Below are 22,697 nucleotides of genomic sequence, written 5' to 3' on the forward strand. Positions count from 1 at the left end.
GTCCGCGGTTTGACCAATGGGCGGTGCCGCCTGTCCGCCGTTTGACCAATGGGCGGTGCCGCCTGTCCGCGGTTTGACCAATGGGCGACGAGCTAGGCGACGGCCGGGGCCCCGGTCGCCTAGCGACCGTGACGCCTTCACCCGGCTCAAGGTATGGGATCGTGTAACGGCGTTACAATATTTGATGATTATATTCCTTTAAAATGCAGTGTTATATAACCGAATGTTTATTTTTATAGCAACGTGAACTGTTATCGACATTGTTGCGATTGAGCTGCGATGCGAAAACGGGAACCAGGGCGGCCAACAGAAGCCGAGGCCTTGCTCAGGCTCACTTATTTATTTTTATGTCACAGCAAATTGCGTTACGTCCACGTGTAACGTATACTATACACGTGTCACAATACTCACGTCGGCCTATGTACAAGGGTGCAAGTTTGTACACACGAACGGGTTAGCCGTCTGAATATAGATATAAACATTCGGCCAGGATCTTACAGCGGAGGCGTGAAAGTTTTAAGGGCCGCGTTTGTAATTAGCGAACGCACGCGATTTTGTTACCCTCCACTCTTATTTACCCTCGGTTATTGACGAGGTCTCTCGCTCGAGCCTTGCGACACACACACTTGCTGGCCACTCTTACTATTTTACACTACATCGCAAACCAGTGGGTTCGTCAATCGCGCGTAAACAACAGCGGTTGCATCTTAGGTTCATCTCACGCACGGGCAGATTCATCTCCTGCCACTGTGACACCAACTATTGACCACGAGCTTCACACATTATATACTCTTAGGTTTTTTTCGGTAAAGTCACGTAGGTAAAAATTAATAATCATAAAATAATTATAAGAAAAAATAAAATATTATTATTTTTATTATATATTTTTATTATTTATTTTTACCTACGTGACTTTACCGAAAAAACCTAAGAGTATGAATCCTTGCAGTCACGAAAGCTTCAAATCTAGAATTAACTTCACACATTAGTCACTCACTTGCTAATCGGTCGCACGGACTATTCAACTCTCACGCACATTAGCACAATCAATCACACCACCACCACCACTACTTGTTTGTTGTAGTACAGAGTACAGAGTTAGACTGATGGCCTTAATCTAAGTTATCTTGTGGTTGTTGTTGTTGTTTGACTTGCATCCCACTGGGATTTTTGCACACAGTGTTTGTGTACGGTGCTTTTTCTGCAATATTTTGCTGTCTTTTCTTGGATTTCTGTTTGCACATCGTCACTTTAAGATGTTTTCTTGTTCATGTTTTTGTTTTTTGTTTGTTGCGGTTACACCCGATTCAATAGCCGAATGGCTCACAGGGCTATACCTAATAAATTAACATGAACTTGAACTCCCCCCCCCCCCCTTCCTCCACTGGCTGCCTCAAGCCATGGCGGCCGAGGCAGTGAAGGTGGTGGTTCGATGCCGGCCCACGAACGAACGCGAGAAGAACCTGGGCTGTAAGGTGGTCGTGAGCATGGACACGGTGCGGGGCCAGTGTTTCATTCAGAAGCCCGGGTCCGGGGATGAACCCAAACAGTTCACCTTCGATGGCACCTACTTCATAGAGAGCAGCACGGAGCAAATCTACAACGACATCGCCTACCCGCTGGTCGAGGTAGAGCTCCCTCCACCCCCCCTCCACCCCCCCATATATTACAATGTCTAATGAAACATTTTTTTTATTATTAGACAAGATGGTAAAGCTACAGCCCCGTAATTCATAATGCGAATATTTATTTTATACTGGAGGAATCCGATGAGCTATGAAGCTCTTTCTCACAGATGTCCTGTCGGGGCGTGTCAGAACGTTACAATAAACGTACAAATGAAACAACATTTTTTATATTACCAGGTAAAGCCCGCTTAGCTGTTAGCTTGTTTTTCAGAAGCGATCTGGCCACAAATGATATCTTAACGAAGTGGCTTGTGATTATGTGGAAATGTATAGCAGCACTAATATAATGTAAATACTAAATAATTGCTTGGACACGCCGCTGCTAGTGGAAGGACCTCCACTTAAACGAGGTCTTAATACGTCTTGGAAGAGGTGGGCATTGCCCACACTTTACCCCACCACACGATGCGATGTGCATATTTGCTAGTTGTTGCTAGTTGTTGCGAGTTGGACAGACGAGGGAGGGATTTTAAAGAAACGTGTTCACTGGTTCAAGTGCCTCGTCACGGTGGTTTTAAAGGCAACCTCTGAATGGCAAGTCAAGACGTCGCTAACCTTGACAGCCCTGCAATGCAGAGCGATGGGTTTATAATGATAATAAAGTCTCGCGACCAATATTATCTATGAGAGTATTTCTTTTGGGTTAGATCGCGTAAATATAAATGTGTCGTTCAACCCGCCACCACCCGACACAGCCAATTAGTAAGGTTTGTCACGTAAACAGAACGTAGCCAATTCGTTACTAGTACAGAGAGTAAACCCACAACATTCACAAAATCCACCTGAAACAGAATTTTTCCACAAAATCTGGCTGTCGCCTGATGATGCTAGTTGTAATTACTGGCGAAACGTCGTACTGTAAATGTTGTGGGTTTACTCTCCAACACACCGATGTGCTGTACTAGTAATGAATTGTCATGTTTTGTTTACATGAAAAACCTTACTAATTGGCTGTGTCGGGTGGTGGCGGGTTTAACGACACATATTTACGCGATCTAACCCAAAACAAACCTCTAATATGGCTAATAATACAGTGCAATAATATTTATCTAGGAAAGCCTAATTGAGTTATTCATCCGAATCATAGTAATATTGTCGATTGTTCATTGTGCAGGCAAGCTTTGCTGATGAGAAATACTCTTCAGGATTTGTTAAGTTCGTGTGCTTGGTTTATTAAAATAAATACCAATTGTTTACACAAGAAAGCCTCAATGAGTCAAAAGTCTAATTATTCCTTTTCGGGAGGGTTCCTCCATTATTTGGCTAATTCCATGAATGAATGGCATGTGAGAGGAAATCCGGTAACTCGCAGATAACCTCAATGCAGTACTGCCATCTCACTACCTCGCAGGACCAGTTTTACAATACAGTCCCATGCAAGTCCTGGAGGCCACCCATCCAAGCACTAAACAGGCTCAACCTGCTTAGTTTCAGAGAAGCTATGAGCTCGGAGTTGATTTAGAGTGAAGTGTTTTGAAACATTGTGCAATGAACCTTAAAATATTGTCAAAAAATAAAAGCACATTTTGAAAAGGATTATCTTCTTACTATTCACAATAGGACCCTGGCATCAGTGCAAATATATTAGATGTTCCTGTGTAAGTCTTGGCTCATGATATATATGGCAACTAATGTTACAAGGATGCGGACAGAACAAGCACCACTTTATATGGCCAAGTTCATCGTGGTTTGGTAAGTTTCCTACCCAAAGACATTTCAAGAAGGCATTTTTGTTGTTTCATTTTACTCCAGTGCCGGACTGAAGTGGCAAAAAATGAATTCCGTTTTGAAGGGCTTTCTAACACTGTACGCATAAAGGACCAATTAGAGGAAGCTTGTTAGGGGCTGTATAAAGAAAACATGAGAAGGGTCAACTTAAAGCCCTCGCACAAAGGAAATTAATATCCCACCGGTGCCCCCTAAAGCAGCGGTGCAGCCTCTGTGGGTATCGTGGGATTTCAGACATCCACAACATATTTAGACATGGCTACGAGACACCCACAACATTTTGGACAAAACAATCGTGATATTTTTGAGTCTGTGTTTTTCTCCCTTCAACAAAGCAGACAAATGCTGATTATGCAACTTTAATTACAGAGAAGTGTGTGAACAGTAGGCTCAATACTGAGTCCGTAGCCATTGAATGTGGAGATTGTCATACTGCATTCTTTGTATTATAAGACTCTTTCTCATTGTATTTTAAAGCATTAGTTGGGGGTATGTCTTGACTCTGGTTACAAGCATCGGGTGCATCTTATTTTCCAGAGCATCATAATTTGTGGAATATGGTAATTATTGTATAATATAACTCCTCTACTCCTTGACCAAGTGGGGAGTGAAGTTTGTGGATACTATCTGCAATCTAAACAATAACCATCCGGAATCATACTCTAGCACAGTGGATCTCAACCATGGGTATGTGGAAATGTTCCAGGGGGTATAGGTGAGCTTAATATGCTTACATTATTGATGTTCGTTTTTCATACATTTATTTCTCAGAACCATGTTTGGTGAGGAAAGGGGGTACTCGGTTGAAACAAAATTCAACAAGGAGTATAGAAGCCAAATAAAGTTGAGAACCACTGCTCTAGCAGAACACCCCATTTTTTTCACAAGAACCGGCGACCTGTCGCTGCCTGCGGAGGGCTTCTCAGCGCTTTGTGCCTCACTGGTGTCCCCTTCTCCCCCCCCCCCAATGTGTGCAGACACTACTGATTTATATATGTAGGGTGTGTAGGCATATGTCTACAAAATACATTATTTCTTTTTGGGTGGGGGGGTCGAAATCATTTGGAAACCTGTTGGTCAACTTTTTACCCCCATATCTGGGGGGGTCCACTTCCTATAACCTTTTTATTCAGGCCTTCTGAAGGGATCTTATAATTTAGTTGATGGACAAATCGAACGCCGGGCTTTCATATTGATGTGTGGCTATGAACCTGTCGCTAAAGAAGGTGGTGGTGTGTTCACTCCGACCAGGGCGTGGTGGAGGGCTACAATGGGACGGTGTTTGCGTACGGACAGACGGGCTGCGGAAAGTCTTTTACCATGCAGGGCGTATCGGAGCCATCTGCCCAGCGAGGCGTCATACCGCGTGCGTTCGAGCATATCTTCGAGAGCATCCAGGTGTGTGCCTTGTTCTGGCTGCCATAGTCACGGTCATGGTCGTTGTCAGCACCAAGAGCAATAATTCAGATGTCGCACTTTAAGCAACAAAAAATTATTAAGAGCAAAATCTGGAAAAAGCTATAGGTTACATTGAGGATAGAATGGGGGTCGTCACCCATTTTGGGGCAGAGCGCGATTGCCAATTATAGTTTAGCCCTGACCTTAACCTTCCTTGCCCAGCCAACCGACGACTACTACCCCCTACCAACTAGAAAACTAGCCTTTCATTGACCCTAACCATAACCAACTATCCAACTGGCCACTAGTGCTAGCCATGCCGCTGACAACAAGCCTATCAGCTGTTAACCCGTAATCCTACTCGTAATCGCACCTCTGGAATTTCGTTAGTGCCACTTTTAACTTTTTGTAAATTTCAGTGGTGTTTACAGTACCTGTGTCTCAACACAGTAAAGCTTGTGCAACACAACACAGTTTTTAATTCTCAATTTGGTTATTTGTGCCCTGAATTTAAAGCAAATGTCAAGAGGAATAACTGCAATTGGAATATTTTTCATCGACAGCATCCACCTGGAGATGTGCGCTGCCTACATCCCTTGCCACTCTTGCTGCCTTGCCAACCTTCTCGCTTAACGTTTCGTTTTCTGCCTTTGCTTGCTTTTATGTATGTTGAACTTCTATTGCACTGTACGTCGCCAACCGTGCTAATCGGAGGTGCGGGGCTGAAGTACAACTGACTAAACACAAAGCAGTTCCAAAGAAAAGAGTTTTCAATCTAGATTTTAATTCCGCTGGGTGAGAGTCTGTTGACATCCATTATAACAGTAAGGATAGCATGCTGCATTAAATTAGCATTGCATTTGAAATACAATGCCTTGCAAAAAGAATCGGGCCATATTGCAGAGATGAGATTGTCAATTAAATGTGATGTGTCATTCGCGTTGGAAATAAATCATAGTTTTTGCCTTGCAGTGCGCGGAAAACACCAAGTTCCTTTTCCGAGCCTCGTATCTGGAAATCTACAATGAGGAGATAAGAGATTTGCTTGGAAAAGACACGAAGCAGAGGCTTGAGGTGGGTGAGGGGTTTGTTCATTCATACACGCATCCTAATGCATGTGACTTTTTTTCTTCATGATATTACATTTTTTTTACTTTATGTAATATTCCACACCAAAATAATAACAAAAAAGATCTCAATTGATTTCTTTTACGGCATTTTTTGCAAACATTTTTTACAGTTCATCATCATCACTATTCAACTCCGTGCATGTCATTGTCCTGCTTCCCTCTTCTCTCTCACTTCCAATCACTTCCCCTCTACCCTCTCCACAAACGTTTTATTCACAACCGCATTTCCCACTTGTCTCACTTGTACTCCCACTTCCCCCTGTGCCACCTTGCATCCCCATGTCTCCTCTCCCCGTGCCACCGATCCCCCCTCGAGTCCCCGTGTCTCCGCTCCCCGCCGTGCCACCAATCCCTGTTGCGTCTCCCCCGTGCCTCCTTTCCCCATGCCAATTTATGCACCTGTTGTGCCCTTTGCATGGGACCCACAGCTGAAGGAGCACCCCGAGCGTGGCGTGTACGTGCGCGACCTGTCCATGCACACGGTGCACAGCGTGGCGGAGTGCGAGCGCATCATGCAGGCGGGTTGGAGTAACCGCGCCACGGGCGCCACGCTAATGAACAAAGACTCGTCGCGTTCGCACTCCATCTTCAGCATCCACCTGGAGATGTGCACCACTGGTATGGCAATTGCACTCTATCTTTAGCATTCCCTGGGCGCTCTCGCTTTCTCCCCTTGATTTAGTTTTTTTGTATGCCATGTGTGTGGTTTATTTTTCTGTGTTGAGAGTCTGTTGAGATCTGTTATTAAAGGATAAGTGTGATTTTTTCGTAAAAATTAAGCATCTTTGATTCTCAGCATTTGGCATGTTTTTGAAGTGTTATTCTTTATTTATCCAGGAAGGCCTCACTGATCTCAATACTTTTTGAACAGTCCTGCATTAGGATGTTGGGCCAGTTTAATTTAAGCAGTGCTTAGGCTTTTATGGAGGGAGTTCTCGGAGAAAACACGTGCAGACACGCAGATGACGGTCAAAAGTCTGCCAAGGCAGGTTCATGAATCTGCCTGTTGTACTGCCACCTTCTGGCCACCTTATATCCCACTAGGTTTGGCACTCTCACATGTCTGCATGCATTGCTTTCTTTTGCAAGTGCATCCTGTGTAGATAACATTTTATGAAATGTGAGGTTTTCTTTTTTCGTGTTAATTATGAGCTTAATTATTTCCCCACCAGTTATTTACCAATTGTGCTGCGAGTTTAAATATCAGTATCAAGTTAATTTATTAGGTATAGCCCTGTGAGCCATTCGGCTCTTGACTACCGACACTTCGGGGTTTATAAAATGAGTAATCACATTGTGAGATGTCAAATTAGTTACTCAGATCACATGAGCTAAATTCCAATGTATATTGTACTAGATAGATAATCTAGCTACTGTTGTATTATCGAGTTTGATGCTCATGACAAAGGGTCGATGTCCGTGACATGCTTTCATTTGCAATATTCAGTGTCTCTCATGGAGAGTCTCACCTGGCTGATGACAATGTCCCACCAGCTGATGTTTTCTCCCTCTTCCCCTCTTCTCTTCCATTTCCCTCGCAGAATCATCCTCTTCATATCTCCAGCTGACCTTAGGACATTGCATATGCCACCTTGTCTGTCATCAGACTTCTAAGTAATTGTTGCTTGTCGTGGTTTTATAAAAAATAATGCTATCTCAGGACATCTTCAGTCTTATCACACCGGCTTACTTTGAGTCTCCTGAAAGACCGCATCTCAAAAAGCATTGTCTTTTCATCACATCTTTCTGCACTTTCCATGTTTCATGGGCATATCCCACTGCACTGAACACTTACACCTGGCTATACACACTGCTGTCACCTATTTAATCATAATTAGTACATTTGGTATTCAAGCCATTCTTCAAATCCAAGGGTACCACGTAAGTGTTATGTATCACAGACGAGTAGTCTGCCAGTAGGAGGTAATGTTGCAATGTCAAATTAAGTGATTTGCGAGTACCCTTTCGAGTTTTGAAATTTTGGACTGTGAAACAGGCCAGGCACGCACAGCCTACTGTTCTTAGAAATATCATGCCATCTTTTACATCTGCTGTGAAGCGGATGGTGCGTATTTTGCGTTAATACACTCGTAGTATTAACCAGGGTGGCCGCAGAACTCGAACTCTAGAACTGCAAATACGCACGAGCGGCCATGTCCGTACCTCCCCCCCCATTTCTGAGCTCCGCGCCTCGCAAAATGTAACCCCCGTGCTGCCATCTGCTGGTGCTACAGACGATCAGGGCGAAGACCACATCCGCGCGGGCAAGCTGAACTTGGTGGACTTGGCGGGCAGCGAGCGCCAGTCCAAGACCGGCGCGCAGGGCGACCGCCTCAAGGAGGCCACGAAGATCAACCTGTCGCTGTCGGCACTCGGCAACGTCATCTCGGCCCTCGTGGATGGGCGCTCCAAGCATGTGCCATACCGCGACTCCAAGCTCACGCGGCTACTGCAGGTGCGCCCCCCATCCCAAAATGGCAACTCTGTTTTAATTTGCTGTCGGTTTATTGAAAGATGCTTTATTTGTCCCATGAGTTCTGCTTGCAAAAGAACCAAAATTAGGGCAAGCATTGAGCGAAAATACACCAAACGCTTGAAAAAGGTGATTGCGTTTCTTAAGTGCAGATTTGTTATTTGGGAGGACATGGCCTTCACCTTAAAAGCGGGCAAATCAAAAAGCAACGGATGTAATACCAGCGAGTTGCGCGAGTGTACGTGTTTGGACAAGGTGATGTAAGATAATGAGAATGCAGGCCATTCATCATCCATTGCAGTAAACAAATGACAGCTGGGAATGTGGCCATGGTAGTGTAACAGCGCCAAAGGCACTTTACCAGCATGAAGAATGGGCAAATTAAATCATGGGCAGGCCCACCTCATAAGCAGTAGATTTAGAAAAGGACAGCACATGTTCTAGGTAGGCATATATTGATTAATTCGCCTGTGATTCATTTGTCGATTCAATACTCAATGTTTTATACATGTACATAACATGCGGATGACGGTGTAATCGCGTTGAAATGTTGATCAGTCAAAACAAAAAGCCAGTCAACGATGCAGGTGTTTATTGAAGTCCAAACACAACTCTTGTACTTTAGATTATCCATGCTGCAGTCAAGACACTTGCTATGTTCTCTGTTGACGATGATGGTAATGGTGATCGTGATGAATTGCGACAGAAGAAATATTAACAAGGTTGACGATAACAGTACAATTGTATTTATATCGCGTATGAATTCAACTTCATATCAAGACGCTGTACATAAAAAGTGGGCACGTATTATTCAGCTAGAAGCACTCTGTCTTAGGTCGAGGTGAAAAACAAGGTCTTGCTGCGGGATATGAACAGGGGCAGGCAGTCAGCAGCATGGATGGCTGGGGGAAGAACGTTACAAACTATGGGGGCAGCAGAGGAGAATGGGCAACCTCGCACTGAGCAAAGGTCGACTGGGGGCTTCCACAGAAAGTCTTGCATGCTGGAGCAGAGTGTGCGTGGAAGCAAATCGAGCGAGATGAGGGTGGGGGAGAGGTATTCAGGGGCAATTTTACGGAGCAACTTGAAGACGGGGTGAGTGATCTTGAAATTGATCGGGATTGGATGGGGAGCCAGTGGAGTGATCGGGAGTGTTGAGACTGACGTGGCCTCGTTGACAACGTGCGATGGCGCTCGCAAGGACTCCCTGGGCGGCAACACCAAGACGCTGATGGTGGCGTGCATCTCTCCCGCCGACAACAACTACGAGGAGTCGCTGAGCACTCTGCGCTATGCCAACCGCGCCAAGAGCATCCGCAACCGCCCGCGTGTCAACGAGGACCCCAAGGACGCGATGCTGCGCGAGTACCGCGAGGAAATCACCCGCCTCAAGGCCTTGCTCCAGGGACAGGTTGCAGCTCCCGGCCGATCTGGTCAGAACCTGCACCCCCCCCACCCTCCCTCCCCAACCCCCTCACACCCCAACCCATCCTCAGAAAACTTGAGCAAGCCTCCCTTATTCTGCAATGTATTACTTCCTTAAAATAATGTGGCTGCATATTACTGTGGCCTGCAAATAGTGTCTTTTTTTGGGAGGGGGGGTAAGGATAACCCTAAAAAGTAAAAAAAAATTGGGGGCAAATAAAAAATGGGCGTATAAAAGTAAAAAAATGTTAGTGTACAAAGTGATGGTGGCTTGTTGTTAGCTGTGGCTTCGTACTGCTTAGACTTCACGCGCAAGGCAGTCCCAGGCTAATACTGTACGGTGTAGTAACTACTGAGGCATTGTATTGTGCGTTCCAAAATAGAGGTTTTCGTTGGTTTCATCGGTGGTTTTACCGCCTATTATATTGTAATATTTTGATCATGTAAATAACAGAAGTTGTAAATGGAATAATGTAGTATTCATGGACTTAATGTGGTTCTGTTTAGAATATAGATATATACCAGGTCACCCCACTCCTGAACCCAGTATTTCTTGGACATTCTGTAGTTGCATTGTCTGGATGGGCGCTGATGTGGTTCGTGCTCGACTCCAGAAACTTAGCTTTCCAGGTGCAACACTATGACTGTATTAAGCTGTGAAAGCATAAATAATTCCAAGAATTTCCACTTGTGTCTTTAAAGCAGAGGTACCAAGAGCAAAGGAGGAAGTCATTGCAGCTGTCGATCACCAAGCTGAAATTGAGAAGGAAAGGCAGAAGATTCGACAGGTACGTGCCTACCGGCCAACTTTCCAGCAACGTGTCCTGCCCAAACCCATCTGTTTACTCTTTCTCTCAGTGTAATGCCAAGCGTGCATCTCTGCATGCTTCTTAACACACTTGTTGCAGTTTTTTCGTCAGCATCCATGTCATAGCAGGTAATACACTGATTAGTAACTGTTCTTTAGACACCTTGGTATGGCTTTCCCAAAAAAGTACTCAATAAAATCTGACAACCACTTGCAGTAAATGCAATGCAGCATTATGCACGAAGGCCCTTTTTCCTCTCGCCTTGTGCAGCCCGTCCCTAATAATCCCAGGGCTCTCTTCCCTGCTTACCCAGCCATTCGCCACCTTTGTGCGTTTGCGTCTCATGACCACAATTTGGCCGGCCCCCCCCCCCACCAGGAGTACGAGGAGCGGCTGTCGCGCGTGCGGGGAGACTTTGAGGCCCAGCAGCGCTCCAAGGCACGCTTGGAGGAGGCTCTGGACACCCTGCGTGTCTCCTACGAGAAGAAGCTCACCACCGTGGAGGAGCGCCTCACCGGTGCAGAATGCCCTTCACCACTCAGGCCAGACCTCTCTACCTCCCCACTCAGTCACTCGCCACTCTTCCCAGACATTTACATCCACAACGGCTCACTCACCACGCCTCCCAAACCTCTCTCTCTCCGTAAATACTCAAATCGTCGAACTGCAATTTGATTTATTTTTTTACTCATTTGTCAAGTTTATTTGAGAATGATAAATAGTTTGTTCTATCTCATTGTTCTATTACGTGTAAAGTCACATCAACATAATTGGACATTTTCATGAAACAATCGGTACTAATATGCATCATTTGATATATTAATCCTGATCATAAGAATCTATTTTAATTGACGATTTATTGCATGCCTAATGATCATTAGCAGATACACCATTTCTAAAAAGAACACATGATTGAAGCCGTGTGTTTGCATTTGGTGATAGCGGTGGTGGTGCAAGCGGAGGTGAAGCGCGAGCAGCAGGTGGAGAGGCCGGGCACAGCTGCCCCACGGGCGCTGACGAGCGTGGAGCGGGCGCTGCCCCAAGCACAGGTAACAGTGCGAAAGTTCAGTAGATGCTTCCTCACCTGCCAAGCCACCACCCACTCCCCGCAGCTTTACGCGAAGCCTCTTGCAATAGCCAGTGGTAGAGATGAAGAGGATATGGGTACCTGGGGCACACTGAGACCACGAGGGCTATTGGGCATAGCCATAGGTCCCAATGAGGATAGGAGCACGTGCCTCACGATGATGTCAGAACGCGTTACGTCTTGTGACGCACCCGGTGTGACATCCCTTTGCACGGGGCCCAAATGGGTCTCAGTCCACGCCTTCCCCTGACTCACATTGGGAGTAATTGTTAAAATTTTGAAGTGAACGTACAAAAATATACATTTTTTATAACAATGTATTTATAATCATAGTAATTCCATTACATGGCAGTGTATTGAGTATCCAGTCAGGTGACTCAGCTGTAGAGCTAACAGATTGTAATCGGAAGGTTTGCTAGTTCAATTCCGAGTTGGGGGATGACTCATCGTAAATAAGTACCACTTTGTTGGGAAGCCAACTGTGGTTGTTCTCGGACTAGACTCTGCCCTTGTCATAGGAATGTGGAATTTCCACTGGTTCAGAGCTGTAAACAGTAGTCGAGGGGGAAGTCACTGGCTTGCTTTGAGTATGGGAGGACACGAGTGCGCTGCGAAAACCGTGCCCGTCCATTCACTCCACGCGTTTTTCTGCTCCCACAGATTCCGGACGTGCGAGCGGCCAGCGCGCAGGTAGCGCGTCACATCAACAGTGTGAAGAGCGTGGAGGAGCTGAGGGAGGGCACGCAATCGGAGGCAGAGGTGGAGGCAGAGGCTGCCGATCAGCCCAGCACCATTGCCCTGCTGGAGAAGGAGGAGGTGCTACGCAGGTAGGACCCTGGCAGGTACTGGAATGAGCGGGGGAGGCAGATGCAGAGCTTCTACCTTTCGTATGGTAGGGGAGGTGCTGCGCTGGCCAGATGGTAACTCCCTCTCGCCTGGTATGCACGAGACATCGGTTCAATCCCCATGCCTGTATATTTGGAGTTTGCATGTTCATCTTTCCCTTTGGTTTGCGTGGATTTTTTTCAGGTCCTCTGGTTTTTCCCTCCACATTCAGAAACATACATTTAGAGTATTTGGCTGCTATATATTTCCGCATGATTCGCCACTTCGTTGATCTATCATTTGTGGTCCGGTCATTTCTGAAATAGCAATATAGCTCAGTGGGCCTTAACTGGGGAACATGAAAATTGTTTATAATTGAGGGATCAGCAACCTGAATATGCTTATGGCGTGTTTGAGTCGGTGGCCTGCTTCAGGAGTCACCTGGTGAATATCTAAAACAATGCCAGCAACTGATCTAAGCAGGCAGTTCTGTTTCTATGTGATGCACGGTTTGAGATTTAGTGACGGCAATGGCGCTGGAGGAGATAGCTGCATCGGCTATACATATGGTTCAAAACGGACCATTATTTGCGGGGTAATTTGAAACTGGAAGATCTCCCCTGGAGTTGGTGATTATGTTCTTGATAGCGTGGTTTGCATTGTCTCAGGTTGCTCTCTGCAATCCCTTAGCATTAAATTAGGGCTTGTGGTGTACATCATGATGCTGGTGCTTTTTGTGCTACTGCTGGTGCTAGGGTTGATAGCCCTGGTGATTTTGGTGGTTTGGTAGTGTTGTAGGTGCCGGTGGTGATCAGCCCTTTTCATGATGTTAGTTTACCAGGCCGGCTGTTGCGAGCACCGCCGTGCGCTTCTCGCCTTGCTTCCCAGGCTGAGCTCGCTCCAGCGCGACGTCGTGGGCGGGGAGCAGGCCCACAACCCCGAGCTGCACGAGCGGCGAATGGAGCGCCGGCGCCTGGCGGACGAGCGGCACCGGCGACTCATGGAGAGTTTGCGCCTGGACCACGAGGCCGACGGCGAAGGGACGGGCGACAGCGACGAGGTGGTGATGCGCGTCTTTGACTCCATGAGGGACGAGGCGGAGGAGAAGGAGCGGCAGCTCAACAAGGGCCGCAAGAAGGTAAGCGGTCGGCCGCTATTTTTCCAGGTCTAAAATATTCCCTTTTTAGTGCGGCCAAGTTGTTTGCAGCGATAAAACATAATCCATCAGGTTTTTTGGGTGAGATCGCGTAAATATAAACGTGTCGTTAAACCCGCCACCATCCAAAACGGCCAATTAGTAAGGTTTTTCACAAACAAAACATACCAATTAGCTTCTAGTTCAGCACACCGGTGTGTTGGAGAGTAAACCCACAACATTTACAATTCGAGTGGCGGGTTTAATGATGCATTCATATTTGCGCAACCTAACCCATAAAACCACTTACGGCTATTGATCACGGAAGCCTACGTGTTAAAAGTGATAAAACATAAATAAGCATTTGCAGAACATTGCCAAGTTGTGACAATGCGCCATATGAAATGGAAGTTGTGGGCTGCCTGTGACCCGTGGGCCAGAGGTCTCCACCCTCGCTATATAAGAAACCACATTTCTACATCCGAGACCCATTCTGTACTTGGAACCGTCCCGTGGCACCGCTAACCGGGTTGCTCGGACGCCCGCGTGCTGCAGCTGCGAGCCGCGCAGGCGGATATCAGCGACATCCAGCAGGAGTTTGAGAGCGAGCGGCGCGACTACCTGGACACGATCCGGCGGCAGCAGCGTGAGCTGCGGCTGCAGCAGCAACTTCTGGAGCGCGTGGCGCCGTGCCTGCGGCGCGACTGCAACTACGCCAACCTGGAGCGCGTGCGCAGCGAGGCCACGTGGGACGAGGACGCACAGGCCTGGAGGCTGCCCGAGATGGTCGTCACGCGCACCTCCCTGCCGCCAGGTAAAATGTGGAGGTACCTCCTCTTCCGGGCATGCACAGCCCTTTTGTAGCTCCACTGCTGGATGGGGGCTGTCAGTCAGGAAAAGGCCTCCCCCACCTTTACTAGTCAGTCCTCTGTCAAAGGACAATTTTTCCAATTAACTTTGCAGTGCTTTGTCTCAATTGTCTTGTCAGCTCGGCATGTAATGCTTCACGTATGTGTACAAGTACAGCCCTTTTGCTACCACTGCTAAATAAGGGCCTCCCTACAACCACAAATTTGGGAGACCATCACGCACTTTCAGATGTGCTTCTGCTGGAATGCTCTTCCTAGTCGATGTTAGGAAGCTATTGGAGCTATGCACGTTTAAATCTTCTAGATTGAAAACTCGATTCTTTAGAACTGCCTTTTGTGTTTAGTTCGTTGCCCTTCCCCCACACCTCCGATTAACACTTTGCTACATAGGGTGCGAAAGAAGTTCAACATACATACATCACGTAGCCTTGCAGGTTATGGGTCGCCCATCCAAATTTAAACTCTGCTCCTCTTTGGGGATCCGATAAGATCAGGCGCATTATGGGCAATGTGGTCATCGGCATGCAATGATCCATACCCTCCAGCAATTCGATTCACTTTTTGGGGTTATGACGAGATTTAAAAATGACTGAATGAATAACGAACGCACGATTAACTCCTGTGTTGAGTGCAGCCGGTGGCGGCGGTGCACAAGCCAAGCCCTCGCGTCGCACCCCGCCGCACGAGAACGGGAACCACCAACGCGTGAGAAGCACACCTGTGGAGCGGTACCAGCATCACCAACACCACCACCCCCCCCCTCCCGCGTTGTATCATTAGCAGGGCTACCACCAGTAGAGGCCGACCGAAAGTTGGCAAATGGCCACTTTCGGCTTACTTTCGGTTTTGGCCGAAAGTCAATTTTTAACTTTTGGTCTGGTTTCGATTTCGGCCGAAACTGATATTGACTTTCGGTCGTCAACCGAAGATCTATTTTTAGAATATAACGCTAGTGCTAAGTCTATCAGCCGGTCAGTCGGCGCTAGGCAATCCTATGTGATAGGCTGCATACACACACACACGTCAGCAGCAGCTTGCGAGCGAGGTTACAGCCACAACCATGGTCTGAACGTCCGTTTAGCATGTTTGGGTAGGTACGGTGCAAAAGAAGTTCAACATATACATTGTCATGTAACGATTGATAATTTCTTACGTTAACGGATCCCGATTTCATTAAATAATTATTTTCGTCAAATTTTTATCGTCTCGTATTCTTTCAGTTTTGTTTGTAATATTTTTTACTCCGTTAGTCTAAGCGTAACCTTAGCACTACCAAATCAGCAGCACCACCCACTCCAGCGGCATCGTCATCATCACCTGCACTATTATCACCACCACATTGTGAAGGAGCTGCACATGAGCTGGCATATGTTAGTGATACTTATACATCTGGAGAACAAAATTGGCACCACTCTCTATGTTAAAGTTAAACATGCAGTGCTAAAATTGCTCCATACGAGAAAGTTCCAGAGAGCCCTATTAAAGTGGATATTCTGGCCTACTCTTAACAGCTGATCAGGCATCTTACAAGACATGGGAGGACTCACTTTCCCCTACAACATGTTATCTGTCGATCGACCATCGCTTTCTCTGCCTAAACAGTATTTCTGCAAAAGTACACAGCTGTCATTACTCTGGACTCTTGATGATTTCGAAAACGTGTTTTGGTTTGGCCATGTTTGTTTGTTGTAGTACGGAGTTAGACTGATGGCCTTAATCTAAGTTGTCTTGTGGTTGTTGTTGTTGTTTGACTTGCATCCCACTAGGATTTTTGCACACAGCATTGGTGTATGGTGCTTTTTCTGCAATATTTTGCGGTCTTTTCTTGGATTTTCTGTTTGCGCATAGTCACTTTAAGATGTTTTCTTCTTCATGTTTAGTTAGTTTTTTGTTTGTTGCGATTGCACCCGATTCAAGAGCCGAATGGCTCACAGGGCTATACCTAATAAATGAACTTGAAATGAACTTAAACTTGCTGTGATGAGATACTGGAATCGATTTGCTACTCACAACCGAACGAGCTAGAATAGACCGAATGGGCCACCCCTGTTGTTTTTAATCTTTCTTAACTGACAAAAGAGTCTGAACAACTCGCGGGCGGATAGTAGGGTTTGCGTGCACCTTTTAAGTTGCTTCTCGTCCATCCTGTTGTCTCTTCACCCCTACGCGTGTCAAAGGAGGACCGGTTCCTAGAGCGGCTGACGCGTGCCGAAGCCGAGGACGTGGCCGGGAACTACTTCAAGCCCCGTCGCGCCTCCCTGCTGCTTAACAAGGACGCATCGCGCAGTCTGGGTACCGAGTCGGCTCGCCGCGATATAATACGTAAGAGTTTTTTTTGGGTTAGACCCGCGTAAATATAAATGTGTCGTTAAACCCGCCACCACCCAACTAATCTAACCCAAGAAACCTCTTATGGATATTGGTCGTGAAAGCCTTTGTGTTAAATGCGATATACGAGATATAATCCTTGACAATACGACATTTTTTTAACGAAATTGTATATATTTCTCCAATTTATGTTTTGGGAAAACATCTATGACTATGTCAGGAGGCAGCTGATTTCAAACTCCAAATTTAAATATTCTTGGTTCTTTCGGTCAAATCACGTAGAAGGGAAATAATAAAAATAAAACATAATAAAATAATTCTCACGACGTTTCGGCCACAACGCAAGCAGCCGTCCTCAGGTGAAGAACATGTCTGTCGGAAAGACAGCGTCTGAATGGGCACCACCAGGCTTGGCAGCGTATATTTAAGCTTAAATCCAAATTTAAATATTAAAACGTTTCTCTAATACACTATTGTTTGTGTAAACTCCGACACGCCCGCACACACACAGCTGTGCATGGGCACAGTGCTCCAAGCATCCCAGTATCCCCACTCTCTGGGCCACTGGGGCTCTATCCCCAGCCGGGACCCCTCGAGCCGCCCCCGAGTGCCCGGCCCCACCGACTCGGAGCCCTTGAGGGGCCTCTGCCACTCACCGCCCAGCGGGGGAAGAAGAAACGGAACAAGCCGAGTCCGCACGGGTGAGACATCCGTACACTCATGAGCTCGCCAACACGCAGGCTTGGCACACGGGTCTGCATATAAATTGACACACATAGGATAATACACGGGATCTCAAGAGTTTCCACTAAGTAGTAGTTGAATTGAGATGGATGGCGAGGTGGTTCAGAGGTTAGAGAACTGAGCTGGCACCACTGAGGCCCTGGGATTAAATCGGGTTCTCACGTGTCGTGAGTTTATGGGCTCAGCCTAGACACTACTTATTTAATGATAAAAGCGCAATATACATTCAAGTTGTACGACTGTGTGCGTGTCTTTTGTCCGCATCAGCAACTCGGAGGAAATGGAGGTACCTTTCTGAGCAAACGTGACCAAGAGGCCTGGACCTGAAACGCCGGTTACGTGGCGTGTACGCGTGTACCCGCGTGGTCATACGGTCAGGAAAAACACTACCCAATATGAGCCCTGCAACATATCCATCTTCCTATATAAAAGATTGAGAAAGATGAGGAGCTCCTGCAAGATAACGTGTCTTATTCATTAAAAGTCAGTGCTGTTACAGCAGGGTAATGTCAACATCACCTGTGACCAGCACACTCTGTAAGGGTAGAGGAGCGTACAGCTGGAATCCAGCATTTTTGAGGAAAGAGCTGGCAGACTGTGTGGATTTGTTAAACTCTCTTCACCCCGCTGCTCGGTGGTCAGGAGATGGCAGCACTGTATGGGTTTGTTTATGGCGCCACGGTGGCAAGATGGTAAATACCTCGCCGATTATACAGGAGGTCTTGGGTTTGATCCAGACCATGGTATATTTGGAGTTTGCATATTTTTCCCCGTGATCGCATGGATTCTTCTCTGGGTCCTCTGGTTTTTCCCTGTCTGTGTGGATCTATCTTTTAATTGTATCCCCTGTCCAGAAACTTTGGTGTTTCCCACACGCAGAACACTCATTGAGAAGGACTTGGCCAACGAATCGTTCCAACACAGGATCCTTCTGAAATACATTATTGAGAAGCTGTTCAGGATAAATATGACAACTTATGTCATAACATGTAAAATCTAGTTTAACAAATACGAATCTATTAAAAAATATATATTTATGATAAAGACTGTTTGCTGTAATATCGTCTTAATTCTACAGAATCTGCGATTTGTTAAGTGTGTTAATCATTGCCTTCAAAACACAAAATGTTACTTTCTATTTGACAAAAGCTCGCCATGAAGATGAATCTTTATTTTGTTATTTATATTTAAAATTGTATATTGATGGGTTTATAGAATTGTAATCGTAATGGAGGCTGCTTTGGACTTGATCATACCAATGTGGTAAAGGCCAGTGTGTAAGTGCACACACTTTACTGTGTCTAGATTTCTAATTTTCAAATTGGGTGTTACATGACCTCAAGATGCCACAAAGCAAGTATGCTCCCTTACAGGATGCATTGTACCAGATTGTCATACTTGTTTTCTATAATATCCAGAGGGCCCAAGAGCAGTTACTTAAATGTTTTGACCAGAAATGCCACATTTGACATTTCCACCAAAGAACAATAAACACCTTTTTGAACTAGTTGAACATTTATTTTGCCATTAATTGTATGTGCTTTGACTGCACAATGCAAAATGTTGCATTTGCATAATTGCATTCCATAACTTTTCCACTGGTTGGCCATTAGAAATGAACAAAAGTAGTGCTGGAATTTCCAATTATATAAATTAATGGATTACTGTACACGTTTTAATTTGAATAATCAGACAGCATGTAAAAAGTTGGAAAAACATTCTCACCCTTTGGTACCATGTCCCGCTGGATGGGAGGTGGCGAGGGGCAGAGCTTGGGTGACGTCACGTGGGGTGTGGCTCGTCAACGGTTTCTCACCTTCGGGAGGCAGAATGTCAGGGCGGCCGCTGTTTTTTAAGGGGCCAGAGGAGTCAATCACAGAACAAGTCACGATGTCAAGTCGATTAACCTACTGAATCAACTTGTCATCCAGTCATAAACAGCGGTGATTTTTTTTTTTATAAAAAAAAAACCTCTAATGGATTTTGTTTCAATTCAGTGTAGTTAGGTTATAATCCAGTGATGAATTGGGAAAACAAAGATCTCAAACCCCATGATTCATTGCACCAAAACTTGTAGTAGAGTTTATGACCATGATAAATCTATGAAAGTTGTTGACTTTTAAATGTATGCAAATAACATACATTTGCATTTTTCAATGTTGTGTATGACACAACTGACTTAAGTTCCATTATCGCATGAAGCCCATGATATGTTATGCTCAAACTTGTAGCGAGGTTATATTTTGGATTCTGTTAAAGTTTAATAGTTTTGTTCATGTATTTGACAGATTTTTTTCAACATGCGCCATGTAGCAAAAGTGTGTACAAATACAAACAAAACTACGTTACAAAACATAATGAAAATGAATGCGTGTATTTGTTAACCAACCTGTGATATTGCACTTCTGACTTTTTTCATAATATAAAGTTACTTAGAATGATTATGTAATTATGCTTTATCCTGAAAGATGTAACTTCTGGTCTTTGTCAACATCTACAATTCTCTGAGAGAACTAGAGCAATTACAGTAAAATTCCCAACAGTGCACATTTCAGACAAGTACTAATATACCAAAATTGAATGCCACATCAAGTTTGAGGATAATACTTAATGGGATTTGTGAAATGTCATTTCCACTTCGAAGTTTTGAAATGCGTAATAAAATGCAGAGGACGCATTACCATATATATTAAAAAAAACTAAACTTTGGAAAATCACTGCTGGGTAAGCCAACTCCTCCAACGTTTATCTGAATAAATAATCGGGTTTAAGATATGTTGGACAACTTATTTCATCAATCCCTTCCAAAAATATTTAATGGGCACTATTTCCGTATACATAAAAAAGTTTTTATCGAGTTACAAGCAGCTTTGCAGTAAAACAGCAAACATTGATAGTGAAATAAACGTTCCGACTAATTTATCAAGCTCTTTCAAATTAACATTCTTTATTAGATATGTCAAATCTGGTATAGTTGTTTTTTCTTTCACCTGTTTGGAATAAAAATCAGTCTTGCTCCACATCTGAACACACGTCAGATGCAGCACCACTCCGGAATCACGCATAAGTCTGGAATTCGGGGAAATATTTTTAAGTGGATGCCAGTTGCCAATCTTTGAACACAACAAAAAAGTGCAAATTACCCACTGATATGACCCCTTTAAAAATTATTGCACTTGTTTTGTAGAATATCTGAAAATGGAAAGTAAATATAAAATAAATTGAAAATAATAAAAGCAAAAAACCCACGACATTTCGATCGCAACACAAGCGGTCTTCATCAGGCGGAGAGAAAAGAGGGGGGGCAAAGCCTCCAAATGCAACTTTTTATAAGGGCTTTATTATTTTCCATTTAATTTATTATCTATTATTTTTATTTTCTATCTACGTGACTTTACCCAAAGAACCAAGAATATGAATTCCTGCAGTCATGAAAGTTTCAAGTCAAAACTATCTAACCTCTCCATGTATCTTACCCTTCTCCCTCGTGTCTCCGTCTGCCTCTCCATATCATATGCTCATGGTAGGGGATTGTTGTTGCTGCCCACTGCTCCCGTCCCCTGCATTCTCCTTTATTTCCGCCCCACTGCGAGCATTGGTGAGCCATGTGAATACGGTGGCCTGCGAAACTCAAAACTTAAGGCTACGATTTTGTCACGGTAATCACGGTCATTTAATGTGAAATTCACAGGCAAGGTGAGGAATTTTAAACATGCGTGGCACTTCCTGTGTGTATATCCCTGTGTCTGCCCATCTGTCTCAGTGTTTCTGTGGATCTCTGTAATTGTGGGGGTGAATTATTATGTATGTCCCCTTGGCTCTGTGGATTTCCATGGGTCAATTGCTCCTCGTTGTTAGGGCAGGTTATTTTTTCACCCCAGTCCAATCCTGGAAGCACTTAACTTTGTTTCAATAGTTAATTCCAAAACTTTACAGTTCGCATCCAAATCCATGAATTCCGTGACCACCACCCACTACTTCCGTTACAAAATCATGGCTTTATGAAAAAGCTTAAAGATTGCATAAGGCTTCGTAATCCTCTGCTCCTTCTAATTGGTCAAATATGTATTTCAAGGCAAAGCGAATATTTGAAGCACCGTACAATAAAATGGGGCAGATAAATCCTCTATTATTTAGATATGTCAGTATTTTGTAAGACAAGCACTGCATGGTGCATAAAAGTAAGTAAATATATTTCTTAAAATCTATAAGTTATGCTGTATTTATATTCACATGGATCAGGCTATATGCCATGTGACTTCATCGCCAGAGTTTAACAACTCGAAGCGCGAAAATGTGAAATGCACAAAGATTTTTATAAATCAATTTAACATAACATGTAACTACTGTGCCTGTTGATTTCTAAGCAAATTGTAGAGTTGTCTGGATTAAAACTGCTAAACGTTCGAATAAAATGATTGAAGTGCTCCTTTGCCAAGTGCATCCTTGAAACTGTTTAAATATTGAATGTGTTGTTAAATAGATCAGTTTATGCCACGTGAATTGAGCTGTTCGTCAGCTGTGGAAGACTTAAGCAGATACATTTATACCAAGTCATTTTTTAATTAAACAATGAGACTCAGTTTGCACCATCCTCGACACTTAAATATTGTAAATGTTCACCAGTGTGCAATCACTAAGGTATGACAGAGAGTTCTCTGTGCACTGCCACGTAACATGCCGTGCCCTACGATATCACTGCTTGTTACGCGCTCTGTGGCATTACACTAAAGTTTAATCTCTTTAAGCCACAGTGAATTTTGCCTATGACCTAATCACACGGAATGTACCCGATCGCATCACAGCTTGGAAGCTAAGCAGGATTTTTCAGCCTTAACGGTGCTTGGGTGACGACCACGCTTATCAATGAGGTCATCACAAAGACCACAGGGCTACGTTCTGAGAAGTAGAGGGCAGTGCAGCAAACTCCATCGTTGCGCTGTACGTCTATGCTCCCTGCCACCAACCCACCGTAATAACTACAACCCGCGTGGCACAGCGGAGGCCCTCATCCAGCAGTGGACTGATGAAGGGCCGCACATGTTACACGCACGTGCA

The 22,697-nt window shown here is 44.9% G+C and overlaps 1 protein-coding gene across 3 annotated transcripts; it reads left to right on the forward strand.

The window, feature by feature from the left end:
* Positions 1 to 84: 84 nt before the first annotated feature.
* Positions 85 to 22,067, forward strand: KIF17 (kinesin family member 17). 3 transcript variants are annotated; one of them, XM_078869671.1, is made up of 17 exons: positions 85 to 151; positions 1,399 to 1,628; positions 4,668 to 4,814; positions 5,787 to 5,888; positions 6,373 to 6,562; positions 8,179 to 8,399; positions 9,619 to 9,850; positions 10,545 to 10,630; positions 11,030 to 11,168; positions 11,594 to 11,700; positions 12,399 to 12,565; positions 13,452 to 13,701; positions 14,254 to 14,512; positions 15,202 to 15,272; positions 16,745 to 16,889; positions 17,407 to 17,596; positions 17,907 to 22,067. In XM_078869671.1, exons 2-17 carry the CDS (start codon positions 1,401 to 1,403, stop codon positions 17,935 to 17,937), a joined length of 2,565 nt encoding a protein of 854 aa, XP_078725797.1. In that variant the 5' UTR covers positions 85 to 151; positions 1,399 to 1,400; the 3' UTR covers positions 17,938 to 22,067. The 3 variants fall into 3 exon arrangements, with proteins under 3 accessions (XP_078725797.1, XP_078725799.1, XP_078725800.1); XM_078869673.1 differs by having other exon boundaries at positions 10,548 to 10,630; XM_078869674.1 differs by lacking the exons at positions 17,407 to 17,596; positions 17,907 to 22,067 and having other exon boundaries at positions 15,202 to 15,295; positions 16,745 to 16,846.
* Positions 22,068 to 22,697: the final 630 nt, after the last annotated feature.

Source organism: Lampetra fluviatilis, chromosome 28, assembly GCF_964198595.1.
Source record: "Lampetra fluviatilis chromosome 28, kcLamFluv1.1, whole genome shotgun sequence".
Lineage (NCBI taxonomy): Eukaryota > Metazoa > Chordata > Hyperoartia > Petromyzontiformes > Petromyzontidae > Lampetra > Lampetra fluviatilis.

Coding starts and splice junctions, on each gene's coding strand:
- KIF17 (XM_078869671.1), top strand. CDS start 1,401: ATGGCGGCCGAGGCAGTGAAGGTGGTGGTTCGATGCCGGCCCACGAAC. Junction 9,851..10,544: donor TGCAGCTCCCGGCCGATCTG/GTCAGAACCTGC, acceptor GTGTCTTTAAAG/CAGAGGTACCAAGAGCAAAG. Junction 16,890..17,406: donor GGCTCGCCGCGATATAATAC/GTAAGAGTTTTT, acceptor GCACACACACAG/CTGTGCATGGGCACAGTGCT.